The following is a 27,552-nucleotide window of genomic DNA, read 5'->3' as shown; positions in this document are numbered from 1 at the left end:
GCTTGGGGCTGTATGTGTTTATATAGTGTGTGTGTTGGGGCCCGGGGTGGAGATGCCTTTAAAAGAACGAGACAAACTCAGGGGTAGAAGTTCCTAGGAACTGAGTGCAGTCTCAAAATACAACAACACAAACACAGTGTTTCAGACAAAGACAGAACGAGCCAAATGAAAACAGAACGAGTCAACCAGACAGACATGATAAACTGAGGCTTGGTATTAAGAGTGGAGAGACAGAAGAGAAGCGGAGCTGATCTGAAGGGATCAGAGGGATCTATCAATACCCATTCTAGATCTAGTGGGATTAAAGCAATAAGATCCTTGTTACTGACCCTGAGCTTTGTTAATTAGTTAGAGATGTGATGTGCGTCGTTAATAGACCTGGGTCAAATACTTGAGGTGAGCTTGATTTAGCTTGGACCTTACGCCGTTGGAGCTAGTCCATGGCACAGAGGAAATTTAATCAAGCGCAACTCATGTACTTGAAAGTATTTGACGTATGTACACTGAGCGTACAAAACATTAAAGACACCTTCCTAATATTGAGTTGCATGCCCCGCCCCTCTTTCCCACAGAACAGCCTCAATTCGTCTTAATGGACACTACAAGGTTTCGAAAGCGTTCCACATGGATGCTGACCCATGTTGACTCCAATACAGCAGCGTTGCAGTTATTGACACAAACCAGTGCGCCTGGCACCTACTGCCATAGATACTTAAATAGATGACTTGCCCATCCACCCTCTGAATGGCACACATACACAAACGTCTCTAGGCTAAAAATAAATTTAAAAAATCTTTATTCTGTCTCCTTGCCTTCATCTACACTGATTGAAGTGGACTTAACAAGAGACATCAGTAAGGGGTCATAGCTTTCACCTGGATTCACTTGGTCAGTCTGTCATGGAAAGAGCAGGTGTTCCTAATGTTTTGTACACTCAGTAAATAAAGACAATGTATTTGACATGCGTACATAAAAACAAACAGAAAATGTCTCCATCCAAAGAGAGGCAGGTAGACATATCCTAGATCCAGAAAGACAGATAGATAGATCCTACCTGGATATACAGGTAGATACAGTTGAAGTCGGAAGTTTATATACACCTTAGCCAAATATATTTAAACTTTTTTTTTTTTTACAAATCCTGACATTTAATCAGTAACAATTCCCTGTCTTAGGTCAGTTAGGATCACCACTTTATTTAATGTCAGAATAATAGTAGAGAGAATAATTTATTTCGGCTTTTATTTCTTTCATCACATTCCCATTGGGTCAGAAGTTCACATACACTCAATTTGTATTTGGTAGCATTGCCTTTACAATGTTTAACTTGAGCCAAATGTTTCAGGTAGCCTTCCACAAGCTTCCCACAATAAGTTGGGTGAATTTTGACCCATTCCTCCTGACAGAGATGGTGTAACTGAGTCAGGTTTGTAGGCCTCCTTCCTCGCACACACTTTTTCAGTTCTGCCCACAAATTTTCTATGGGATTAAGGTCAGGGCTTTGTGATGGCCACTCCAATACCTTGACTTTCTTGTCCTTAAGCCATTTTGCCACAATTTTGGAAAAATGCTTGGGGTCATTGTCCATTTGGAAGACCCATTTGCGACTAAGCTTTAACTTCCTGACTGATGTCTTGAGATGTTGCTTCAATATATCCACATAATTTTCCCCTCATGATGTCATCTATTTTGTGAAGTGCACCAGTCCCTCCTGCAGCAAAGGCACCCCCACAACATAATGCTGCCACCCCCGTGCTTCACGGTTGGGATGGTGTTCTTCGGCTTGCAAGCCTCCCTCTTTTTCCTCCAAACATAACAATGGTCATTATGGCCAAACAGTTCTATTTTTGTTTCATCAGACAAGAGGATATTTCTCCAAAAAGTACAATCTTTGTCCCCATGTGCAGTTGCAAACCGTAATCTGGCTTTCTTATGGCGGTTGTGGAGCAGTGGCTTCTTCCTTGCTGAGCGGCCTTTCAGGTTATGTCAAAATCAGACTCATTTTACTGTGGATATAGATACTTTTGTACCCGTTTCCTTCAACGTCTTCACAAGGTCCTTTGCTGTTGTTCTGGGATTGATTTGCACTTTTCGCACCAAAGTACGTTAATCTCTAGGAGACAGAACGCGTCTCATTCCTGAGCGGTATGACGGCTACGTGGTCCCATGATGTTTATAATTGCATACTATTGTTTGTACAGATGAACTTTGTACCTTCAGGCATTTGGAAATTTCTTCCAAGGATGAAACAGACTTGTGGAGGTCTTACATTTTTTTCTGAGGTCTTTGCTGATTTCTTTTGATTTTTCCATGATGTCAAGCAAAGAGGCACTGAGTTTGAAGGAAGGCCTTGAAATACATCCACAGGTACACCTCCAACTGACTCATTTGATGTCAATTAGCCTATCAGAAGCTTCTAAAGCCATGACATAATTTTCTGGAATTTTCCAAGCTGTTTAAAGGCACAGTCAACTTAGTGTATGTAAACTTCTGACCCACTGGAATTGTGATACAGTGAATTATAAGTGAAATAATCAGTCTGTAAACAACTGTTGGAAAAATTACTTGTGTCATGCACAAAGTAGATGTCCTAACCAACTTGCCAAAACTATAGTTTGTTAACAAGAAATTTGTGGACTGGTTGAAAAACAAGTTTTAATGACTCCAACTTAAGTGTATGTAAACTTCCGACTTCAACTGTAGATCCTAGACCTGGAGAGACAGACAGACCCAGAGAGTCAGGTAGACAGATCCTAGACCCGGAGAGACAGATCATAGACCCAGAGAGACGGGTAGACAGATCCCAGACCCGGAGAGACAGGTAGACAGATCCCAGACCCAGAGAGACAGGTAGACAGATCCCAGACCCAGAGAGACAGGCAGATAGATCATAGACCCAGAGAGACAGGTAGACAGATCCCAGACCCAGAGAGACAGGTAGACAGATCCCAGAGAGACAGGTAGACAGATCCCAGACCCAGAGAGACAGGCAGATAGATCATAGACCCAGAGAGACAGGTAGACAGATCCCAGACCCAGAGAGACAGGTAGACAGATCCCAGACCCAGAGAGACAGGTAGATTCATGTACAGGTAGATATCCATTAGATTTCAGTATCATCTGGTTGTCAATCAAACAACACAAAAACAACATGAATAATAAAGCAGCAGACAAACAGACACAGAAACATTCCTCCCTGTGCTGAGGAGGGGCAGTACTCTAGGGGTAAGGAGTGTGAGAAGTCCAGGTCGAGGGGCATCACTTGTAGGAGCATGCAGAGTGTCTGTAACTGTCGATCTATGGGTTGCAATTGTGTGTTATTATATTGCATTTGGAAGGGGAATGCTACATGTAAAACTACTATGAGGTATTTGGTCGGGGGTTGGAGAGCAGGGGTTAGAGTGCAGGGGTTAGAGTGCAGGGGTTAGAGTGCAGGGGTTGGTGTGCAGGGGTTGGTGAGCAGGGGTTAGAGTGCAGGGGTTGGTGAGCAGGGGTTGGTGAGCAGGGGTTGGTGAGCAGGGGTTGGTGAGCAGGGGTTGGAGTGCAGGGGTTGGAGTGCAGGGGTTGGAGTGCAGGGGTTGGAGACAGGTCTGGCGTTATGGGCGGGCCTTAGGGGGCCTGGCCCACCCTACCGCATCTCCTTGCCCGTCCAAATAAAATATTGAAATATTAATAATTTATTTCACAGAGACGCGCACAGACAGAAAGACATTCATTCAGTCCAATTGTGCATCACCTCATGGGTCTCCTGGTCAAAGCCGCCTACGACACAGCCCGGGATCGAACCTGGATATGTACTAACGCCTCAAGCACTGCAGTGCCTTAGACCGCTGATTGTTTATTTTTTGAGTAATTGTCCATAACACATCAGCAGGTCTAGTAGATGTACCGTTAATCCCCTGTCATTTGGTTACATGAATTTCTGTTAATGTATTAATTACAGTCATTTACCATAAACATTATCAGACAGGAAACATTGTTTACAGAGTTCACAACCTGCTACACTTGTGAGAAACAAGTTTTGGTTTATTTAATAACAATTACCAGATTTGTCAATTGTTTTTGTTTGGAGTGCTCCATGTGAGCAATGAGCATGTGTCTGGTTTCTATTTCCTGATAAAGTTGAGGGAGCACACGTGCCTGAGCACACTCAGAAGTAGGCCTACCTGGCCTGCTGCGTGCAAAAGTAGTTAAGTACCCATTTGGTAATGTCTGATTTTGATTGTTATAGCTCACCACGTCCACCACTAATAAACTGAGCTTGTCAGTCATTTTTTCTTCACCTCACACAGTAAGTCAACAAAGTCTGTTTTTGTGAATGACAGTTTCTCAGTATTTGAAAAATCTTTTCAACACCCCCGGCCTTGATAATCACGCATCGGTGTAAAAGAACAGAATATCTAGATCTGATTATTCCATATTATCCATGGGATCCCAAGTGGCCCAGCGGTCTAAGGCACTGCAACTCAGTGCAAGAGGCGTCACTACAGTCCTTGGTTCGATTCCAGGCTGTATCACATCCGGCTGTGATTGGGAGTCCCATAGGGCGGTGCACAATTGGCTCAGGGTCGTCCGGGTTTGGCCGGTGTAGGCCGTCATTGTAAATAAGAATTTGTCCTTAACTGACTTGCCTAGTTAAATAAAGATTAAATAATGAAAAAAATATATATAATAATATACCCAGTGGAAATGTCATAAAAAAACAGCTGTCTGTCCCGAGCTCAATGGCACAGGAAACTCTGAAGACCTGGAATAGGTTAGTTGATATAATGTTGCACGTTCCCTAGAGACAGCTTGGGGCTGGATCCAGTTGATGATTTGATACAATGTTACACTTCACCAGCAATAGCTCAAGTCAAGACAGATTAAAAAGGGAGGCAGAGAGGCGGAGTAGAGAGATGAATGAGAAATATTTTCGAAAATGTTTAATAGTCAACTTTAGGCCAATGTATTTTACTTAGTTGACGATTAGGCTTACTGCATTGGCCTGAAGGCGATCTCTGAGTTTAATGCTCTCATTTCTTCAGCCGCCAGTGTATCAATGTGCCCATATAGCAGAGGCTCTCGCCTTAGTTGAGTTTTTACTTTTAGCTTTTTATTGTTTTACTTCAGATTCATGATTGACCATGTAACACTGATTTTGAGAGACAAAAACGTTGTTAGTGAAATGAAACTGTTCCACGAAAATGCGCATATAAAAAGAATCATAACTGGCATGCAGATCGGTAGAGATGGTAGGATAAACTGTAGCTTCCCCAACCTTGAAACTCACAAGCTGCCTATGGTTTTCACTATAACACTCCTAAAACAAATGGTGAATATGCAAGCGCATGCACATATAGGAGGTCCAGTGAAGAAATGTGCCCGCCATTAGAAACTCATTCGTTCTGGCCCTGGTTGGGGAGCAGGGGCTGGAGCTGGCCCTGGTTGGGGAGCAGGGGCTGGAGCTGGCCCTGGTTGGGGAGCAGGGTCTGGAGTTGGGGAGCAGGGGCTGGAGCTGGCCCTGGTTGGGGACCAGGGGCTGGAGTTGGGGAGCAGGGGCTGGAGCTGGCCCTGGTTGGGGAGCAGGGGCTGGAGCTGGCCCTGGTTGGGGAGCAGGTGGCTGGAGCTGGCCCTGGTTGGGGAGCAGGGGCTGGAGTTGGGGAGCAGGGGCTGGAGCTGGCCCTGGTTGGGGAGCAGGGGCTGGAGCTGGCCCTGGTTGGGGAGCAGGGGCTGGAGTTGGGGAGCAGGGGCTGGAGCTGGGGAGCAGGGGCTGGAGTTGGGGAGCAGGGGCTGGAGCTGGCCCTGGTTGGGGAGCAGGTGGCTGGAGCTGGCCCTGGTTGGGGAGCAGGGGCTGGAGCTGGCCCTGGTTGGGGAGCAGGGGCTGGAGCTGGGGAGCAGGGGCTGGAGCTGGGGCTGGAGTTGGGGAGCAGGGGCTGGAGTTGGGGAGCAGGGGCTGGAGTTGGGGAGCAGGGGCTGGAGTTGGGGAGCAGGGGCTGGAGTTGGGGAGCAGGGGCTGGAGCTGGGGAGCAGGGGCTGGAGCTGGGGAGCAGGGGATGGAGCTGGGGAGCAGGGGATGGAGCTGGGGAGCAGGGGCTGGAGCTGGGGAGCAGGGGCTGGAGTTGAGTCTGGGGTTGTAAGCTGAAAAGACTAGGAGTCCTAGCCGTACTAGTGGATCAGAGGGGGATAGAGAGGGAGTATAGGGGGGTAGTGAGGGGTAGTGCATGGTTGTGCGGAATAGTGAGGGAGAGGGGTAGCCAAGGTAAAGAGAGGGACTAGTGAGAGGTATTGAGGGGTGTATTTTATGAACCAGTGAGAGGCATAGTGTTTGTGAGGGTGGCAGTGAGAGTTGTGTATATAGTGTGTGTGTGACCTACCAACAGATGTAGGCATCTCTCCCCACTGCAGCACCACGTCTTTAGTGATGCGTCCGTAGGTGTTGACATAGACGCCCTCGTCCTCGTAACACAGCAGCATCTCCATCCCATCGGTCCGCGGCAGCACCACGATGGCATGGGGCGTCACCTGACTCTGAATCTGCCGGGGGCGATAGATACCACACAGTGGAGGGGTGGGGGGCTGGTGTCAGCCTGGCTGGCACAGAACATGACCCCCGCAACTCCTCTACCTCCAAATCTCTCTTTCTAGCCCTTCTTTCCCTCCTTGTCTTGTGGCCAGCTCCCCACCCCCCTGTGCGATTAGAAACTGCTGCAACAATGGAATCTCCCACTCCATCAGTCACACAATCACCATGGTAACACACAATGTCAACAAAACAGCCTTGTCATGGTTTCAACAACATAAATGGTAACCGTCATGGTATTTGAGCCCTGAAACCAGAACCGCCAGACAGTAGGTACGGTTACCATTTAAAGGGTAGTAGTTAAGAGGGAAACCATCTTCTCACCACCAGAGTGCAGAAATCAGATGTTACCTGGTTCAGTAGTCCTTCTCTGACCACGCACGCACACACATACACACTCATGCACACGCAGCCTTACGTGGGAGGGGATGTAGATGTCATACGGGTTGCCAGAGTCGACATCGATTACATGAAACCCAACGCTGGAGCCATAGATGACCTTTAACCTCTGACCTTCCTCCACTGTCAGGTCAACCAGCTGGGGGCGGTGCTGTAGGTCAGTGAACGACTGACAGATAGAGAGAGAAAGACAGTGGGGAACAGAGAGAAAGATAGACATTATTGAGAGAGATACTGTAGAGAGCATTCAGCTACAAAATGGCTGATAATATGTGTGTTACCTTGAAGGCCATGAACTTGTGGTAGGGTTTGGGTGCCCAGGCGTAGATCTCCACTGAGTTCTTCAGAGCGATCACCAGAAACTTGATCCTCTCATACTTCACTGGAAACACACACACAGACACAGGATAGTCAATCACTTGTTAGTTAGTACCCGGTGATAATGCCTTGGCTTTAGCTTCTTTTTTAAAAATCTTTATTTAACTAGGCAAGTCAGTTAAGAACAAATTCTTATTTTCAATGACGGCCTAGGAAGTGGGTTAACTGCCTGTTCGGGGGCAGTACGACAGATTGTACCTTGTCAGCTCGGGGTTTGAACTTGCAACCTTCCGGTTACTAGTCCAACGCTCTAACCACTAGGCTATCCTGCCGCCCCTTAATGGGCTAATGCAACACACAGACACCCAGAGTTAAACGTCATGACCCCAGTCCACACACATACCGACTTTGTAGTGCACGCAGCCCTCCAGCTCTCCTACAGTGACCCAGCCCTGCTTCTTCTCCACCTCGGGGTCGTTGTGTAATATCCTGTTCCTCAGCCAGGACAGGTAGTACACACGCAGCTTATTCTTCTTCCCTGGAGGAGGAGAGGGGAGAGGAGAGAGAGGGGAAAGGAGAAGGGAGAATGAGGGGAATGGAGGAGAGGGGGGAGGGGAGAGGAGAGGAGAGAGAGGGAAAGGAGAAGGGAGAGAGAAGGGAAAGGGGAGAGGAGAGAGAAGGGAAAGGAGAAGGGAGAGAGAGGGGAAAGGAGAAGGGGGAGAGAGAGAGAGAGGAAAGGAGAGGAAAGGGAAGGGGGAGGGAGGGAAAGGTCTTAAGCCTGTTGGCTATTTGAGAGTGATCATAGAATCTGAACAGAGCAATGCTACAGGCCTCCAGCTCTTTAGGAAACACAAGTCTGCCTTTTGGGGCCAGACAGTTAAAAACCACAAAGTCAAAAACAGAAGAACACCATAAATCTTACTCGACGGGGCCACAGAACCCTTTGTTCAAGTCCAACTGTGTTGAAGTAGCTGTCTTGCTGCAGTCAGCCCTACCAGATATGGTGACCAGGACGTTGAGGCCCTCCAGAACGTCCATCTGTTGGAAGCGTCGGCGGTTGATCAGGTTATACACCTTCCCCTGACCACTGCGGTCCAGCAACATAAGACCGTTCTCTGTCCCCACCAGCAGGTTCACACCTAGACACACACACACATTTTAAATACTTTATTTGAATCCACAAATCACATTGCAGTCAAGAACAATTCCAAGATTTCATAGGTCATGGATATATGGACACTTATAGATACAAAAGTCATGGATATATGGACACAGAAAGCACCTTCCAACGCACGCACACACACACACACACACACACACACACACGCACACACACACACACACACACACACACACACACACACACACACGTGTGTAAACATATATAACGTACATTTCAAGTGTCTTACCCCAGAGAGCAGCACACAGTATCTCAGAGTTGAAGCGCTTCTTGTATTTGCGTATCTCAGGCGTGTCGCTATGAGGTCGTATGTTGGTCGGGTTCACGTTGACCACACTGATCTTTCTGGCCTCGTTCAGTCTGGCCTGCTCCTGCTCCTGAAGCAGCAGCTCATTTGTAAAGAGAGCTGCAACCACAGGATAACATTATACTAATGTTCACAAAACCTTTCAAACTTACAACAACAGGACACCCTGTACAGTATGTTCACACAACACTACAACCTTAGAGCAACATTCATGCAACCTCCTCCTTCCTAAGCAATTTACTGGCAACAAGAGCTACAGCAAGGATGACAGAAGATTGACAAGATAACTGACTCACCAGAGGCAGAGTTTTCATCATCATCATCGGTGGGGGAGGTTCCGTAGACTCGTGGATCAACGAATGGCGTGAAGGAGGAGGACTTGGAGCCACTCCCACTGCCCATGCCATACTGCAAATCAGAGAGAGAGGGGTGGGATCAGGATCTCAGAGCATTATAGGTAGGGTTCAGAGTTTTCCCTGAACATCTAAACAAGAAAAACTCCAGGCCCTAATTTCTGTCCTGAGGTAACAGGTTGCCAGGTGGTGAGACTTTTCAGCATACACTTATGGGTTGCCAGAGCAGAAAGCGTGTTGAGCAACATTAGGCTTGGTTTGCCATGCAAACACACAGCATGCAGAGAGAGCAGAGAATGTGACCAGCAAAAAAGGAAGAGAACATATGGAAGAAATGGTTATGGATTGGGTTAGACTAGGTTAGAGTGGGTTTAATCGCGAGCCAGACAGACTCAGCGTCTAGGTCTAAGTCAGACTTGACAGAGGGTGAGTTTTTTTGTTTGTTTTAGTACAGGATGCAGAGAGAGCACAAGGGCACAGAGCCACAGGGCTAGGTAGCCAGCAAATCCGACCCGCTTGCTTACAGCTGCATTAAGGTTGGACAGGCTTCCTGTGTAGATTAAGACACCACAGAGCTGGTGCGAGATATGGCTCGGACAGTGCCTCAATTCAGGGACGAGAAACGCGTTGTCCTCCGAATTGTCCCATTATCCCAAATGTTACTCCGAGAAGATTGAACGACTGCTACTGTGACTGGCACCCGTTGTCTCTCTCTCCTCCGTGCTGCAGCGACCATCACAGAACATCAAAGTGTTTACTGCGCTGTCCGTGTTCGCATCGGACTAGTATTATCAGAGAACCTTGGAGTTTGCCAAAAAACAATAGGTTATTCATTCTGGTTGGAAATTTTACTCTCCTGCCAGGTAAAAATTAGTGCCACGGCAGATTAGGACGGGATGTGGTGTTTTGCGCTCGTGCACATAAATACATAAATACATAACCCAATACAAACTATTATGCACATAGCAACATGGTCTAGGAAAAGGCACTAAACATGTATATATGACAAATACAATTTGATTTGATACTCTTTCTTCCATATCCTGTATCTGCTACATGATTTATGTTAGATCATTTTTTTACTGAACGTTGGTGCAGCGCTGCAGAGATGTGTCTCTCCTACAGCACCCTGGAGAGGCACGCTGTGAATGAACAAGCAAAATATTTTTAGTCCCTGCCCTTGACAAAGTGGGCAATGCTTATCAAAGATCGGCATCAGCCCTCACCAAAAGAGCCCACAGGTCACTGGGTTGAGAGAAAGTGTCATTGTTTTGGGGCAGAATTTGAGGTTTTGTGTTGTTGTTGGATGTGTTGTTGCTGCTTAATGAGTGGGCAGGCCGTGCCTATAGCATATCCTAATCACATCAATAAATTGGTTATAACAAACTCTGAACACCGTAACACATATCAACTCAAAATGGATGCAGAGGATGTGACAAATAAACTTGAAACAGGGGAATATTTTCCAGGTTGCTCAGGAGGTAAAGGGGAATTCCGATGTGTGGAATAAATGTGACTAGAAATGTGACAAGCCCTGCGTGCATATTATGTGTGACTAACACGTGTTGTATAGATTACAATAGAATTTGTCTGACCATTTGGAACAATGTAAACACTAAATAAAGTATAAGTGTACCAGAGTCTGTTAAAATGTTGTTTTTTTGCTAAGCCTTTATTTCAGCAAAGACTAAACAGTCGCATTCATTCATGAATGCAATTTCCGAAATTGAACGGTTTATTTATTGTTTAAGCTAATTATTCAAGGAGATGAAGAAAAATATGAGTTATTATTATTATTATAAATATTATTTTTCAAACAATTTGAAACAGTGTAAACACAAAATAAATGAGAAATAATACCAGAGAGGCTGTTCTAACAAAGTAAAGCCTTTATTACAGAGAAGGTTAAAAACAGCCGAATTTGTGAAATTGCTGTGTGAAGCTTGGTGCTCATGGAATCAGTAGGCTATTAAACACACACTCAAGCAGGCAAGAGAAACAGGATCTGTCTTACTCTTGTAGATATATTGATGATGTATAAAGACAGGCACATTTAACAGTTAGGCTATTGATTATAGACCTACTTAAGTTCTGGTTTCCTCTCTCCTCACTTTTATTAGGCAAAAAGGCAAGGGCTGTATTGTCAACTCCTCATTCTGCTGCTGCCTCCGGCATTGTTCTCAACACCGATATGCTGGTTAACTTTGCTATTATGCACATAGCAAAATGGTCTAGGAAAAGGCACCAATTCAACAGAGCACTGATGTGTTTCATAACCGCTGCCGGCGACCACTATCCAACATGGGAGAAAGCGCATTTGTTATAAAATAATGTTATTTTTTTTATTAGTGTTGCACCATTGTTTATGTAATATAACCATATACAATTTCAGTAGCACATGTCTTAAAGCGATGGACTGTACCATCCCCACGGCCTCCACAATGGATCAGTCCACACAGAGCGAATCAGACAGGTGTCTTGTACACCATGATCATTATTATATATTTTTTCTGCTCGACTAAAGAAATCTTGGTCAGCCAACAGCCTATCGACCAAATAATCGACCAGTCGACTAAAAGGGGTCGGCCCTAGTTGGGATAATGGGACAATTTGGAGTACAACGCATTTCTAATCCCGGGATTGAGTTACGTTTCTGAGCCATATCTCGCACTGGCTCCATCCATGGTTTCTTAATCTACACAGGAAGCCTGTCCGACCTTAATGCAGCTGTAAGCAAGAGGGTCGGATCTGCTGGCTAGGGAGTAGGGAGCTTGTGTTTACAGGGCTAGCAAGTAAGGGTGTAGGGTGCAAGGGCATAAGCAGTTAGGGTGTAGGGGTCTAGTGAACCTACTTTGGGGTGGCTGCGCCCAGAGCCATCGCCAGGGGAGACCATGGGGGAAGGGCTTTGCTGCACCAGATCGGGCAGATTGGCGTTTCCGGGGAAACCGTTGCTGTCGGCGAGAGCGGAGTTCCGCCTCCTGTCCCCATAGGTCTGGAACAGAGAGAGAGTGAGGGCCACTCTACACACTGATCTGTGTTCAGATTAATCTATTTCCTTGTGATGGGTAGGATTTGGGAAAGGTAAGATGATTCTAGATTTGTGGTTAAGGTAAGGTTAAGGTTGGAATCTAATGGTTAAGGTGAGGTTTAGGGTTTGGAGGTTCATCTGGGTCTGTGGTTAAGGTGGATGTTCTGCCGCCGATGTGGAAGGTGGGTAAAACCCAAAGGATTGAAGAAGCTGAGCGACGGCTGGTGACAATGCAGAGACTCATTCTACACAGACAGACACACGCAGAGCCGAGTGCATGCCAGGATGCTGAGTTGTGTATTAAGCAAGCAGAGCGGAGCCCAGGGGTCAGGGGTTAAAAGTGAAAGGCGACTGACCTCTCTCATCATCAGGGTGCTGTCTTGGGAACGGTTGCCGTAGGAATCATTATGTCCTCCCATCACACCGTACACCTCACCACTACTCTGCCCCGCAGCCGGCCTGACAACACACACACACACGTTTAAAAAACTAAAAGATGCCCTATGCAGACATCGCTTTGCCATTTCCTGGTTGCTAAAATTCTAATAGTAATTTAAGTTTATGTGTAGAGAATCATTGTCACATTTAAACCACTGAAATATGGTTTCCAGAACCAACAATATTGTATTTTCAACTGTTTGAAACTGGTGTACAAAACCCAAAGTAAAAGAAGCAAATAGTGCAGATACTGTAGAAAAGATCTACAGCTTTTAGACTTGCTTTCAATGGAATTACAGATCTATAACTCACATTTCTATGTGGATTTGGTCTGGTTGCCAAAAAGTTACATATTACAGATTTAAGATACATAGCTAAAATAAAATAAATGCATATGTTAAAATGCAAATACACACACACACACACACACACTCACATGATGCGTGGAATGTCGCTGACAGACACAGAGCCGTCGTTACTTCCTCCCTCTCCCTCCTCGTCACTCTGTGACTCGTCACTGGATGAGGAGTAGTCCGTCACCTTGACGGGCGGGCGATTAGGCTCCTCCCCCTGACGCAGCTCCCTCAGCTCCTTGGCTAGAGCCGTCAGGTCCTGGAGGTGAGGAGGTCAAAGGTCAGTAGAGGATATTATAAAAGGTCAGCACTCATGTCGTGGGTGCAGTAACAGTTGCTTTGATTTATGGGGAACATTTTATTGGCACAACATTTTAAACCTTTTTCAGCGGCTAAACTCCTTCCTCAGAGTGTGAGTGAGGAACAATGAGGATTCAGTCAGGATGGAGTCAAGAAAGGTCACTTACAGAAGGGTTAGGGTTCTGGGAACTCAACCCTTATGGTCAGTGGTTAGAGGTTATTTGTTATCTGTTTAAGGGGAAACACAGCTCCAATGCTCCCCAGTCTGCCTGTCACACGGAACAGGTAGAGCAAAACAGCTGAGCTAGAGGAGAGAGGGGCGTGCACAGGGCCGGATTATTGTAGGGGCTTACCGGGGATGAAGCCCCTTGGCCCAGGCCCGTGGGGGCCCAAGAGGGAAATGACGTTGTTTTTATTATTGTAATTTTATCCAACCAAAGAAGTCCGCTCTCAATGTTCAAAATACATCAGAAAGAATCATTTAGCCAACAGAGGATTTTTTATTGTTTTTTAATAATGGTGGTTAACTTTATCACAAGCACATACAGGTATTGGTCAAAATGAAGGAAAAACCAACACAAAGTGTATTAACATAAAGTGTCTTAAAAGGGTGTTGCGTCACCACGAGCTGCTAGAACAGCTTCAGCATCGATTCTACATGTGGACCTAAACCATAACAGGAACATGCCCCCCACACCATAACATATACTTTGTATCCCTTGTTTACACAAGTGTTGTTTTCTTTATTTTGACAGTTACCAGTATGCCAACAGTCGGCAAGGCTAAAGTTTGGGCAGCATACACACCAAATATAGGTTACAGCTTGTTGCGTTGTGGCCATAGACATATAATCCATAGAAGGGTATTGTAACCCCTTACCCTGGCAATTTGACTGTTAAACTCATTGGTACAATAGCAATGGATGCCAGTCCTGACTTGAATGGGAACTGCCATCTATGGATTATACTTATATGGTTGATTGCAGCTGTCAGTTTGCCTTTTTCAGATTTCAAAATAAAATGGCAGGAAAAATGTACAGTTTGGAAAGAAAATGCCTGCTGCTGAAAAAAGATGACTAGTCTGTCTGTAGAACCAATATAAACATAAACATTAGCTAACAGCAGCACTGGTTTTCAAAGTAGCTTATCTTGAGATCGGCTACTGCCACCCCTACCATGTCACAACACACAGCATTAAGGAAAGAAATTCCACAAATTCACTTTTAACAAAGCACACCTGTTAATTGAAATGCATTCCTTGTGAAGCTGGTTGAGAGAATGCCAAGTGTGTGCAAAGCTGTCATCAAGGCAAAGGGTGGCTACTTTGAAGAATCTCAAATATAAAATATATTTAGATTTGTTTAACACTGTTTTGGTTACTAAATGAATTAATATGTGTTATTTCATAGTTTTGATGTATTCACTATTATTCAACAATGTAGAAAATAGAAAAAATAAAGAAAAACTCTTGAATGAGTTGGTGTGCCCAAACTTTTGACTGGTAATGTATATTGCCTCCTAATATTGTACAATCTGTGTGTTGCTTCATTGACCTGGGCTATTGTTTGTCTGAATTAAAGACCAGATTGATCTCAGTTTGTCAGTGTCGGAGAAGCCACTCATTTCTGTCATTTGTGTGGTATTAAAACATGTTCAGTCAATGTCTTCTGTCATGAAAATGACGAATTGCATGAAGTGCGTTTTTAATTAAAAGGCCAATTTTTTTGAGGAAATCCTGAAAATGCCTCTGCTCAATTAATAGCCTATGCCACATGGCAAACATTAGTATGGCTTTATTTATAAAGGGTATTTTTCTTCAACAGTAAATTTAACAAGCATCGAATTGCATCTTGGTGCACAGACTTGTTTACACCAAATTATGTGTGTGCAGGGAAGGGGAAAAAAGCCTCAGGGCCTATGATTTCTTAATCCGGCCCTGGGCGTGCATGTGAAAAGAGGGGACAGTGTGGATATGAGCGTGCACATGGGGATCAATAGATATCTTACCAACTCCTCCTGGATGATAGGAGGTGGAGAGAAATAGAGAAAGACAGAGAGTGAGAAAGAGAGGCAATAAGAGAGAGAAAAGGGGAGAGAGAGAGAGATGTAAGAATGAAGCTAGAACTACTGCAGGGATACACAAACCTTTGTACTCCAAGGGAAAGATTGAGAGAGAGAGAGAGAGAAGGCTGTGGCGGTTATGACATTTTGCCAGCCGTTTGTCATGCAAAAGACTGCCAGTCTTACGTTAATTGACCATTATTTAACAAACATGTTTAGCATTTCCAGGCCTTCACGTATACAAGCTACCGATGTGTGCCTTTGGAACATCTACATTTTTAAAAGTCTAATAAATGCACAAATGTGTTTACATCCCTATTAGTGAGCATTTCTCCTTTGCCAAGATATTCCATCCACATGACAGGTGATGCATATCAAGAAGCTGATTAAACAGCATGATCATTACACAGGTGCACTTTGACTGGGAATACAGATAAACTCTCACTGTCAACTGAGTTTATTTTAAGCAAACTTAACATGTGGTAAATATTTGTATGAACATAAGATTCAACAACTGAGACATAAACTGAACAAGTTCCACAGACATGTGACTAACAGAAATTGAATAATGTGTCCCTGAACAAAGGGGGGGGGGGGGGGGGGGGTCAAAATGGACAATTTCGGAAATCTTTTATTTCAGCTCATGAAACAGACCTGTTACATCCATATTTCTGTTCAGTGTATTTCAGAAAAACACAATATGAGTTGACCTACTGTATGTTATCTGGCTATGCGCCATGCCATAGGCTGTAGACTTGTTCATTTAGCAGACAAGATATGCTTAAAAGTCCCGTGCCATTATTATATATTATATGATTTTTTAGTAAGTAATATAATAACTTAGCTGAATAAAATAGAAAGTATGTTTTCCCATTCCGGAGCGAGTGTGCATATGAAGTGGTTATGTTGAGCGTAAAAGTGATCATTTGAAACAGGTCCTATACGTTATATAGAGTTATTTGCCAACTTTATTTGTGAATGATACAAACCTTAGAATATCTTATGAATCAAAACATATATGGGCTGCATGATGCGTCTGGCTAGTGATGATTTGAGAAAGTTACAAAAAAAATCAGTTTGCCTTCCATTCCTTGCCTCCGGCTGCTCACGCTGTTCTCTCATCAAGTGATCATATTTTCACCCATCAGACTATTCTCAATTCAATTTTGTCTCCACTAATATGTAAAAGTGGTTTCGATTTAGAATGGCCCATTATGAAATGGGCAGGAACAAAGACAGGGGGGAAAAGGACGACAACAGTATGCACTCGAATAGCGAATGGAGGCCGATTTCTCGCCTGTTCGTTTTTCAATCATGCAGGCTCTTCTGGTTATTTCACTCCAGACATCAACCACTGTTTGAGGAGCATGCAGCATCTCGCTGGGCGACAAGTGATATTCCTCCCAAACTGTATGCCATGGGCTCTCCAACCCTGTTCCTGCAACTATCTAGTGTTCTGTATGCCATGGGCTCTCCAACCCTGTTCCTGCAGCTATCTAGTGTTCTGTATGCCATGGGCTCTCCAACCCTGTTCCTGCAGCTATCTAGTGTTCTGTATGCCATGGGCTCTCCAACCCTGTTCCTGCAGCTATCTAGTGTTCTGTATGCCATGGGCTCTCCAACCCTGTTCCTGCAGCTATCTAGTGTTCTGTATGCCATGGGCTATCCAACCCTGTTCCTGCAGCTATCTAGTGTTCTGTATGCCATGGGCTCTCCAAGCCTGTTCCTGCCGCTATCTAGTGTTCTGTATGCCATGGGCTCTCCAAGCCTGTTCCTGCTGCTATCTAGTGTTCTGTATGCCATGGGCTCTCCAACCCTGTTCCTGCAGCTATCTAGTGTTCTGTATGCCATGGGCTCTCCAACCCTGTTCCTGCAGCTATCTAGTGTTCTGTATGCCATGGGCTCTCAAACCCTGTTCCTGCCGCTATCTAGTGTTCTGTATGCCATGGGCTCTCCAACCCTGTTCCTGCAGCTATCTAGTGTTCTGTATGCCATGGGCTCTCCAACCCTGTTCCTGCGCTATCTAGTGTTCTGTATGCCATGGGCTCTCCAACCCTGTTCCTGCAGCTATCTAGTGTTCTGTATGCCATGGGCTCTCCAACCCTGTTCCTGCAGCTATCTAGTGTTCTGTATGCCATGGGCTCTCCAACCCTGTTCCTGCAGCTATCTAGTGTTCTGTATGCCATGGGCTCTCCAACCCTGTTCCTGCAGCTATCTAGTGTTCTGTATGCCATGGGCTCTCCAACCCTGTTCCTGCAGCTATCTAGTGTTCTGTATGCCATGGGCTCTCCAACCCTGTTCCTGCAGCTATCTAGTGTTCTGTATGCCATGGGCTCTCCAACCCTGTTCCTGCAGCTATCTAGTGTTCTGTATGCCATGGGCTCTCCAACCCTGTTCCTGCAGCTTTCTAGTGTTCTGTATGCCATGGGCTCTCCAACCCTGTTCCTGCAGCTATCTAGTGTTCTGTATGCCATGGGCTCTCCAACCCTGTTCCTGCAGCTATCTAGTGTTCTGTATGCCATGGGCTCTCCAACCCTGTTCCTGCAGCTATCTAGTGTTCTGTATGCCATGGGCTCTCCAACCCTGTTTTGCAACTATCTAGTGTTCTGTATGCCATGGGCTCTCCAACCCTGTTCCTGCATCTATCTAGTGCTTCTTTTGGGAAACCACGTGAAATCTGTTGGGGAACATCAATAGTGGCATGTTTCACAAAGAAAAATATGTTATTAAACTGTTGACAGCCCCTCTCTCTGCACACTCTAGAACGGAATGAAGGAGAGAGGGGAGGAGATGGAAACGCATGGTGAGATATTTCATAGTTAAAGGTAATGGGTCAATCTATTATGAAAATACCTTATTACTAGGCTATTAAAAATTAAATACATATTCACTATAGGCTGAAAGCTGCAAGCTACTGTAAGCTGCCCTGCACAATCAATGAACTAAAAGCATTGTCTAGGCCTATACGTTCTCTCCCAGACTCATGGATAGAAAGTTTGGAGCGTAGCACAAGGTAACCAGTCCATCCAGTATGCATACTAATAGATTCCACACTCAAAGCCGATAACTAGAATATGTTCAATTTAGGAGTATAGGCTAGACCAATAATGCACCAAAGACTTCTTAAATCAGTAATTAAAAAAAGAAAAATTCTGCCGTGCGTAATACGCGATAGACTAGGGTTCTCCAACCTTCTATAGCACGAGAGCTACTTCTAAAAAATTTAACATGTTGCGAGCTACTTATTTTTTTCTAGATTTCAAATAGGCACTCTTCTCCCCTGCACATCTTCTTCAGCTCATTAGTGCGCTACATTCTCTTGTACACTGTTTTCTGTCAATAGACCTGGTAAAATAATGGTTAATAAACAACTCTAAGGGGGGGGGGGGGCTATTAAATCTGTTTTATATTTTCCCAAATTATGTTTTTGGTTATATTTTTTCTGGTTTTATATTTTTATTTTACTCTCAAAATTACAATTTCTCGCAGAGAAACAATGAAATTGGATGTTCTGAGTCCATAACAACGCTTAAATCACATCAGAACACCATTTATTGGGTGTCTGAAAGAACAGATTTAGATTGAGTCTAATCCCCCTTTAATTGCACATCTGGCTTCTTAATTTGTGCATCTAGCCATTGAGGAATGTGCCATCTAATGTGCTGCTCTATCAATGGTCCTGTACTGCTGCTGATCATTTCATGGTAAAGTTTGCAAATAACATATAATATACAAATTATATACTTCCTCCAATTAAGCCTACTTTACAGTTAACCTTTAATTGAGAAGGTTTTGGGGGAAAGTATTTCTGTCAAACCACAAGAAGGTTATCACATCAACTGGCTACATACACTCGCACCACACAGACAGACAGGGGCTATGTCTTGTAAGACTATGTCTTGTATTAGGGAACAATCATTTTACTGGGCTTGGGCTCATATATAGGCCTATGCATAAGCTGTAATATGTGTATGGGTGTTTTGAATTAATCATCACCTTTGAAAGCTCTGTCCATTTCATTGTTAGGCTTTTAAAAACAACATCCACAAAGACAATGTTTTTCCACTCAGTTTCAACCCGTTTGAAGTAATTTATTCAGATTGATCAATCACAGTAAGAGTTTTTTTTTAATGTACAGTACCAGTCAAATGTTTGGACACACCTACTCATTCAAGGGTTTTTCTTTATTTTTACTATTTTCTACATTGTAGAATAATTGTGAAGACTTCAAAACTATGAAATAACACACATGGAATCATGTAGTAACCAAAAAAGTGTTAAACAAATCAAAATATATTTTATATTTGAGATTCTTCAAAGTTGACATGATGACAACTTAACACTCTTGGCATTATCTCAACCAGCTACACCTGGAATGCTTTTCCAACAGTCTTGAATGAGTCTCAACATATGCTGATTTTCCTTCACTCTACGGTCCAACTCATCCCAAACCATCTCAATTAGGTTGAGGTCGGGTGATTGCGGAGGCCAGGTCATCTGATGCAGCACTCCATCACTCTCCTTCTTGGTCAAATAGCCCTTACACAACCTGAAGGTGTGTTGGGTGATTGTCTTGTTCAAAAACAAATTATAGTCCCACTAAGCACAAATCAGAAGGGATGGTATATCGGTGCATAATGCTGTAGTAGCCATGTTGTTTAATTGTGCCTTGAATTCTAAATAAAATCACTGACAGTGTCACCAGCAAAGCACCATCACACCTCTTCCTCCATGCTTTACGGTGGGAAACACAAATGCTGAGATCATCCGTTCACCTACTCGGTGTCTCACAAAGACACAACGGTTGGAAACAAAAATCTCCCATTTGGACTCCAGACCAAAGGACAGATTTCCACCGGTCTAATGTCCATTGCTCATGTTTCTTGGCCCAAACAAGTCTCTTCTTATTATTTGTGTCCTTTAGTAGTGGTTTCTTTGCAGCAATTCGACCATGAAGGCCTGATTCACAGTCTACTCTGAACAGTTGATTGTTGACATGTGTCTGAACTTGAACTCTGTGAAGCATTTATTTGGGCTGCAATTTCTGAGTCTGGTAACTCTAATGAACTTATCCTCTGCAGCAGAAGTAACTCTGGGTCTTCCATTCCTGTGGCGGTCCTAATGAGAGCCAGTTTCATCATAGCGCTTTATGGTTTTTGCAAGTGCAATAGGGCTGGCTATCTTCTGTATAGCATCCCTACCTTGTCACAACACAAATGACTGGCTCAAATGCATTAAGGAAAGAAATTCCACAAAATAACTTTTAACAAGGCACACCTGTTAATTGAAATGCATTCCAGTTGACTACCTCATGAAGCTGGTTGAGAGAATACCAAGAGTGTGCAACGCTGTCATCAAGGCAATTTGAAGAATCTGTCATTATTTCATTATGTCATTATTTCATAGTATTTCATAGTTTTGACGTCTTCACTATTATTCTATTATGTAGAAAATAGTAAAAATAAAGAAAAACCCTGGAATGAGTAGGTGTCCACACTTTTGACTGGTACTGTATATATATATATATATATATATATTTTTTTTTACCCCCTTTTTCGCAACAATTTTGTGATATCCAATTGCGATCTTGTCTCATCGCTGCAACTTCCCAATGGGCTCGGGAGAGGCGAAGGTCGAGTCATCCGTCCTCCGATACATGACCCACCAAACCGTGCTTCTTAACACCTGCCCACTTAACCCGGGAAGCCAGCTGCACCAATGTGCTGTTCAACTGACGATCGAAGTCAGCCTGCAGGCGCTCGCCCCGCCACAAGGAGTCGTTAGAACGCGATGAGCCAAGTAAAGCCCCCCAAGGCCAAACCCTCCCCTAGCCCGGATGTCCCTGGGCCAATTGTGCGCCGCCCTATGGGACTCCCGGTCACGGACGGTTGTGACACAGCCTGGGATCGAACCCGGGTCTGTAGTGACGCCTCAAGCAGGTCTGTAGTGACGCCTTAGACCGCTGCACCACTCGGGAGGCACCATGAAGTGAGTTTTAAAAGGACAATGCTGTTTTGATGCTAAGTATTTTTTATGTGATTTTCGGTTGCATTAGCATTGCTGTCAGAGTGGTTAGATGGACAACAGAGCCCTGAGAACCAGACCATTAGGACCTGATGGTCGTTAGTGAGTTCAGTACTAACAACGCATGTCCTGAGCGCACAAGAGGAGATTACCGTGACTCAATTTTACTGCCGGTATGGTGGTAATACGGTCACCGCAACAGCCTTAGATGGGGGGGTGGAGAGTAAGTAAATATCTGAGTGGGTGAATGAGTGAAAGAGCTAGGAGGTGAACAGGGGAGAGATGGAGAAAGGGGGAGGAGAAATGCCACTAACCTCATCTACAGCTCTCTTATAGCTCTAAAGAAGTTGGAGAAAAATGCAGAGAGAGGAAAGAGGGAGAAAGTAAAAAAGGAATATGGGAGGGACAGAGACGAGAGAAGATGAAAGAGAGATGAGACATGTATTGGTTAGTTCAGAGAAGAGAATGGGTTGTGTTTTTCTCTGTGTGTCTGTACTTACCGCGGGCCTGCTAGGTCGTGTCAGCGTCACATCTCTGTTTTCTTCTTTGGTCTCCTGGGCCGATGCCCCAGAACCCTCCGCTTGATTTGCCCCTGTCAACCAATCACATTCTGCTCACTAAATAGTCAACCAATCACATCTTCTCTCTGACTGTATAGAGTGTTAAGGGTTGAAACATTTACAGTAACACACATGGGAATCTGTGTGGTGGTGTGTGTGTGTACCTCTTTCATTGCTGCCCCCCTTGGAGGAAGGGGTAGAGGAGCTGGAGGAGCTGCCACTGCTCTTCCTCTTCAGGGGAGTTTCCATTGGGACATCAGTCCTCCGCAGGTCTGGGTTACTACAGCAACACACACAAACAACATTAAACTGCCTGATTCACAAAGGAACATGGAGTGTGTGTATAGTATATGTGTGTGTACCTGGCCCGTATCAGGTGTGCTCCAGCTTTAGGAGCAAGGCCCGCAGGTCCGTTCCCAGGAGAGTTCTTCCTGACCAGGGCTGGAGAGATAGACGTGGTCCTCTGGGGCACCTGCACACACACACGTTTGTTTTAATATCCTTGTGAATACCAAAAAATTGATTCCCCTTCAAAATCCTGTTTTCTTTAACCACTAACCCTGAACCTAATTCTAAAATAGCCTTTTTCTTGTGGGGACCGGTGAAATGTCCCCACTTGTCTGAATTTGACTTGTTTTACCATCCTTGTGAGGACTTCTAGTCCCCACAAGGATAGTAAAAAAATAAACAACACACACAGACACACACACACACACACACACACACACAGAGAGAACCAATAACAATCAGTTAGACCTTTTCTAAGTGGGACAGAGTGTCTGAGTAGATCATATACGGTATTCTCAATCGCAAACTAAGTTTGCTAAACTGTATGTACAGTTGAAGTCGGAAGTTCACATACACCATGCCATATACATTTAAACTCAGTTTTTCACAATTCCTGACATTTAATCAGAGTAAAAATTCCCTGTCTTAGGTCAGTTAGGATCACCACTTTATTTTAACTTCTTACGGCTACAGGGGCAGCATTGAGTAGCTTGGATGAAAGGTGCCCAGAGTAAACAGCCTGCTCCTCAGTCCCAGTTGCTAATATATGCATATTATTATTAGTGTTGGATAGAAAACACTCTGAAGTTTCTAAAACTGTTTGAATGATGTCTGAGTATTACATAACTCATATGGCAGGCAAAAACCTGAGAAGAAATCCAAACAGGAAGTGGGAAATCTGAGGTTGGTCAAATCAAATCAAATGTATTTATATAGCCCTTCGTACATCAGCTGATATCTCAAAGTGCTGTACAGAAACCCAGCCTAAAACCCCAAACAGCAAGCAATGCAGGTGTAGAAGCACGGTGGCTAGGAAAAACTCCCTAGAAAGGCCAAAACCTAGGAAGAAACCTAGAGAGGAACCAGGCTATGTGGGGTGGCCAGTCCTCTTCTGGCTGTGCCGGGTGGAGATTATAACAGAACATGGCCAAGATGTTCAAATGTTCATAAATGACCAGCATGGTCAAATAATAATAAGGCAGAACAGTTGAAACTGGAGCAGCAACACGGTCAGGTGGAATGGGGACAGCAAGGAGTCATCATGTCAGGTAGTCCCTATTGAATACACAGTGGGATATTGGTTATGTTGCACTTCCTAAGGCTTCCACTAGATGTCAACCGTCTTTAGAAACTTGAATGAGGCTTCTACTGTAATGTGGGGCCGGATGAGAGCTCTTTGAGTCAGTGATCTGGCAGAGAGCCAGGTCCTGGTCATGAGCATTTCACATGATAGCAACCTGCGTTCCATGGCTTTTCTACAGACAATGGAATTCTCCGGTTGGAACGTTATTGAAGATTTATGATAAAAACGTCCTAAAGATTGATTCTATAATTAGTTTGAAATGTTTCTACGACTGTAATATAACTTTTTGAAGTTTTCGTCCGACGTTCAGCTAGACCTGTACGAGCGCTTGGATTTGTGTACTAAACACCCTAACAAAAGTAGCTACTTGGACATAAATAATGGACATTATTGAACAAATCAAACATTTGTGGAACTAGGATTCCTGGGAGTGTATTCTGATGAAGATCATCAAAGGTAAGGAAAGATTTATAATGTTATTTCGGATTTCTGTTGACTCCAACATGGCGGATATATATATATTTTTTTTCCTGAGTGCCGTTCAGATTGCATGGTTTGCTTTTTCCAATTTTTTTTTTTTAATCTGACAGTGGTTGCATTAAGGAGAGGCATATCTATATTTCCATGTCTAACAATTGTATTTTCATCAACATTTATAATGAGTATTTCTGTAAAATTGTGGCTCTCTGCAATATCACCGGATGTTTTTGGAACTAGTGAACGTAACGCTAAATGTATACTGAGATTTTTTTATTTAAATATACACTTTCTCAAACAAAACATACATGTATTGTGTAACATGAAGTCCTATGAGTGTCATCTGATGAAGATCATCAAAGGTTAGTGATTCATTTTATCTATATTTGTGCTTTTTGTGACTCCTCTCTTTGGCTGGAAAAATGGCTGTGTTTTTCTGTGAGTTGGTGGTGACCTAACAATCGTTTGTGGTGCTGTCGCTGTAAAGCCTATTTGAAATTGGACACTGTGGTGGGATTAACAACAAGATTTCCTTTAAAACGGTATAAGATACATGTATGTATTTAAGGAATTTTAATAATGAGATTTCTGTTGTTTTGAATTTGGCGCCCTGCACTTTCACTGGCTGTTGTCATATCGATCCCGTTAAGAAGTTTACATACACTCAAATAGAATATGGTAGCATTGCCTTGAATTATTTAACTTGAGTCAAACGTTTCAGGTAGCCTTCCACAAGCTTCCCACAATAAGTTGGGTGAATGTTGGCCCATTCCTCCTGACAGAGCTGGTGTAACTGAGCCAGGTTTGTAGGCCTCCTTGCTGCTTGCTCGCACACGCCATTTCGGTTTTGCCCATACATTTTCTATAGGATTGAGGTCAGGGCATTGTGAAGACCCATTTGCGACTAAGCTTGAACTTCCGGATTGATGTCTTGAGATGTTGCTTTAATATATCCACATAATTTTCCTATCTCATGATGCCATATATTTGTGTAGTCCATCCTGCAGCAAAGCAGCCCCACAACATGATGTTGCCACCCCCGTGCTTCACGGTTGGGATGGTGTTCTTCGGCTTGGAAGCCTCCCACTTTTTCATCCAAACATAATAATGGTCATTATGGCCAAACAGTTCTATTTTTGTTTCAACAGACAATGTCGATATAGGACTCATTTTACTGTGGATATAGATACTTTTGTACCTGTTTCCTCCAACATCTTCACAAGGCCCTCTGCTGTTGTTCTGGGATTTATTTGCACTTTTCACACCAAAGTACGTTCATCTCTAAGAGACAGAACGCGTCTAATTCCTGAGCGGTATGACGGCTGCGTGGTCCCATTATGCTTATACTTGCGCACTATTGTTTTTACAGATGAACGTGGTACCTTCAGCCATTTGGAAATTGCTCCCAAGGATGAACCAGACTTGTGGAGGTCTACAATTTTTTCTGAGGTCTTGGCTGATTTTAATATTTTTTCCCCATGATGTCAAGCAAAGAGGCACTGAGTTTGAAGGAAGGCCTTGAAATACATCCACGGGTACACCTCCAATTGACTCAAATGATGTCAACTAGCCTATCAGAAGCTTCTAAAGCCATGACATTATTTCCTGGAATTTTCCAAGCTGTTTAAAGGCACAGTCAACTTAGTGTATGTAAACTTCTGACCCACTAGAATTGTGATACAGTGAATTCTAAGTGAAATAATCTGTCTGTAAACAACTGTTGGAAAAATTACTTGTATCATTCACAAAGTAGATGTCCTAACCAACTTGCCAGAACTATAGTTTGTTAACAAGAAATTTGTGGTTGAAAAATGAGTTTTAATGACTCCATCCTAAGTGTATATAAACGTCCGACTTCAACTGTACATAGTGATTTGAGATAAACAAAGGTAAGGGTCCCCAAAAGTTCTGAGACATTGTATTCCAGCCAAAAACAAACAGACATTGTCATGCAGACCTTAGGAGGTAGGTCTAGGTCTGTTCGTAGCCAGGAGCTGCGGTCCAGTTTGTCGAGGGGGGGAGCGAGGCGGGGAAGAGGTATAGAAGGAGGGGTGTCTGAGGTAGGGTCAGAGTTCTGGCGGGGCATGGGGGGGCGGCCGGAGGATGGGGAGGGGGACAGGGCTGTGACCCCTGCAGGGTCGTGGAGAGACTGGGACCCAGACAGACCATGGGACTTCACTTGCACCAGGTGGGCCATCTGACAAGACCAGACCATAACAGACCAGAGGAGCAGGATCATACATCAGCACCAGGCAGGTAGAGGAGCAGGATCATACATCAGCACCAGGCAGGTAGAGGAGCAGGATCATACATCAGCACCAGGCAGGTAGAGGAGCAGGATCATACATCAGCACCAGGCAGGTAGAGGAGCAGGATCATACATCAGCACCAGGCAGGTAGAGGAGCAGGTGTAGAGGAGGAAGAGAGGAGGAGCCAGAGGAGAGGAGAGGGGAAAGAGGTGAGGAAAGTAGAGGGGGAGGGGAGAGGGGAAGGAGGTGAGGAAAGTAGAGGGGGGGGGAGAAGGAGGTGAGGAAAGTAGAGGGGGAGGGGGTGGAGGTGAGGAAAGTAGAGGGGGAGGGGAGAGGGGAAGGAGGTGAGGAAAGTAGAGGGGGAGGGGGGAGGGGAGAAGGAGGTGAGGAAAGTAGAGGGGGAGGGGGAGGGGAGAAGAGAAGGAGGTGAGGAAAGTAGAGGGGGAGGGGGGAGAGGAGAAGGAGGTGAGGAAAGTAGAGGGGGAGGGGGGAGGGGAGAAGGAGGTGAGGAAAGTAGAGGGGGAGGGGGGAGGGGAGAAGAGAAGGAGGTGAGGAAAGTAGAGGGGGAGGTGAGAGGGGAGAAGGAGGTGAGGAAAGTAGAGGGGGAGGTGAGAGGGGAAGGAGGTGAGGAAAGTAAAGGGGGAGGTGAGAGGGGAAGGAGGTGAGGAAAGTAGAGGGGGGAGAGGAGAGGGGAAGGAGGTGAGGAAAGTAGAGGGGGGAGAGGAGAGGGGAAGGAGGTGAGGAAAGTAGAGGGGGAGGTAAGAGGGGAAGGAGGTAAGGAAAGTAGAGGGGGAGGGGAGAGGGGAAGGAGGTGAGGAAAGTAGAGGGGGAGGTGAGAGGGGAAGGAGGTGAGGAAAGTAGAGGGGGAGGGGAGAGGGGAAGGAGGTGAGGAAAGTAGAGGGGGAGGGGAGAGGGGAAGGAGGTGAGGAAAGTAGATGGGGAGGTGAGAGGGGAAGGAGGTGAGGAAAGTAGAGGGGGAGGGGAAGGAAAAATGAAAGGAGGAGAAACAAACATCATAAAGGGTAAACGTGCACCTACATATACTGTACACATGCACCCACACACTTTCACTCCCCCACACACACACACCTGTGGTTCTACGGGGCGGTGCATGGGGGGTGTTCGGGCCTGCTGTATGCCCCCGCTGCTGAACGACTCTGAGCGGGGGGGCAGGGATGGATCAGAGATACGGTTGGACACTTTATGTTGCAGTGCTGGAGAACTCTGTCTGTTCAGCTTGGAACGCTCTTCCACCTGCCACACACACACCCGCACACAAAGTTAGAGCACAATCATTTATATTGGCCGTCAGTGACAGATTTATCATTGTATGTTTGTGTGTCTTGGGTGACG

At 44.8% G+C, this 27,552-nt stretch overlaps 1 protein-coding gene across 29 annotated transcripts in view; it reads right to left on the bottom strand.

The window, feature by feature from the left end:
• LOC110536565 (TRAF2 and NCK-interacting protein kinase) overlaps nucleotides 1-27,552 on the bottom strand; it is a 65,320-nt gene that overhangs the window by 5,582 nt on the left and 32,186 nt on the right. For 8 of the 29 annotated variants that reach the window (XM_090189574.1, XM_036935070.2, XM_036935061.2 and 5 more), the window contains 15 exons: nucleotides 27,289-27,453; nucleotides 25,908-26,147; nucleotides 22,245-22,354; nucleotides 22,047-22,162; nucleotides 21,823-21,914; nucleotides 13,022-13,197; nucleotides 12,504-12,606; nucleotides 11,971-12,111; nucleotides 9,063-9,174; nucleotides 8,689-8,865; nucleotides 8,275-8,418; nucleotides 7,683-7,817; nucleotides 7,243-7,343; nucleotides 6,981-7,130; nucleotides 6,357-6,516 (listed from right to left, as the gene is read on the bottom strand). In XM_090189574.1, the coding sequence (XP_090045700.1) occupies nucleotides 6,357-6,516; nucleotides 6,981-7,130; nucleotides 7,243-7,343; nucleotides 7,683-7,817; nucleotides 8,275-8,418; nucleotides 8,689-8,865; nucleotides 9,063-9,174; nucleotides 11,971-12,111; nucleotides 12,504-12,606; nucleotides 13,022-13,197; nucleotides 21,823-21,914; nucleotides 22,047-22,162; nucleotides 22,245-22,354; nucleotides 25,908-26,147; nucleotides 27,289-27,453 (2,122 nt within the window). The remainder of the gene's footprint in view (nucleotides 1-6,356; nucleotides 6,517-6,980; nucleotides 7,131-7,242; nucleotides 7,344-7,682; nucleotides 7,818-8,274; nucleotides 8,419-8,688; nucleotides 8,866-9,062; nucleotides 9,175-11,970; nucleotides 12,112-12,503; nucleotides 12,607-13,021; nucleotides 13,198-21,822; nucleotides 21,915-22,046; nucleotides 22,163-22,244; nucleotides 22,355-25,907; nucleotides 26,148-27,288; nucleotides 27,454-27,552) is intronic. The other 21 variants (XM_090189581.1, XM_090189595.1, XM_090189578.1 and 18 more) reach the window with 3 other exon arrangements.

Source organism: Oncorhynchus mykiss, chromosome 11 (genome assembly GCF_057628025.1).
Source record: "Oncorhynchus mykiss isolate SJ-2025 chromosome 11, ASM5762802v1, whole genome shotgun sequence".
In the NCBI taxonomy this organism is placed as follows: Eukaryota; Metazoa; Chordata; class Actinopteri; order Salmoniformes; family Salmonidae; genus Oncorhynchus; species Oncorhynchus mykiss.
This window is presented reverse-complemented; position numbering and strand designations above follow the sequence as displayed.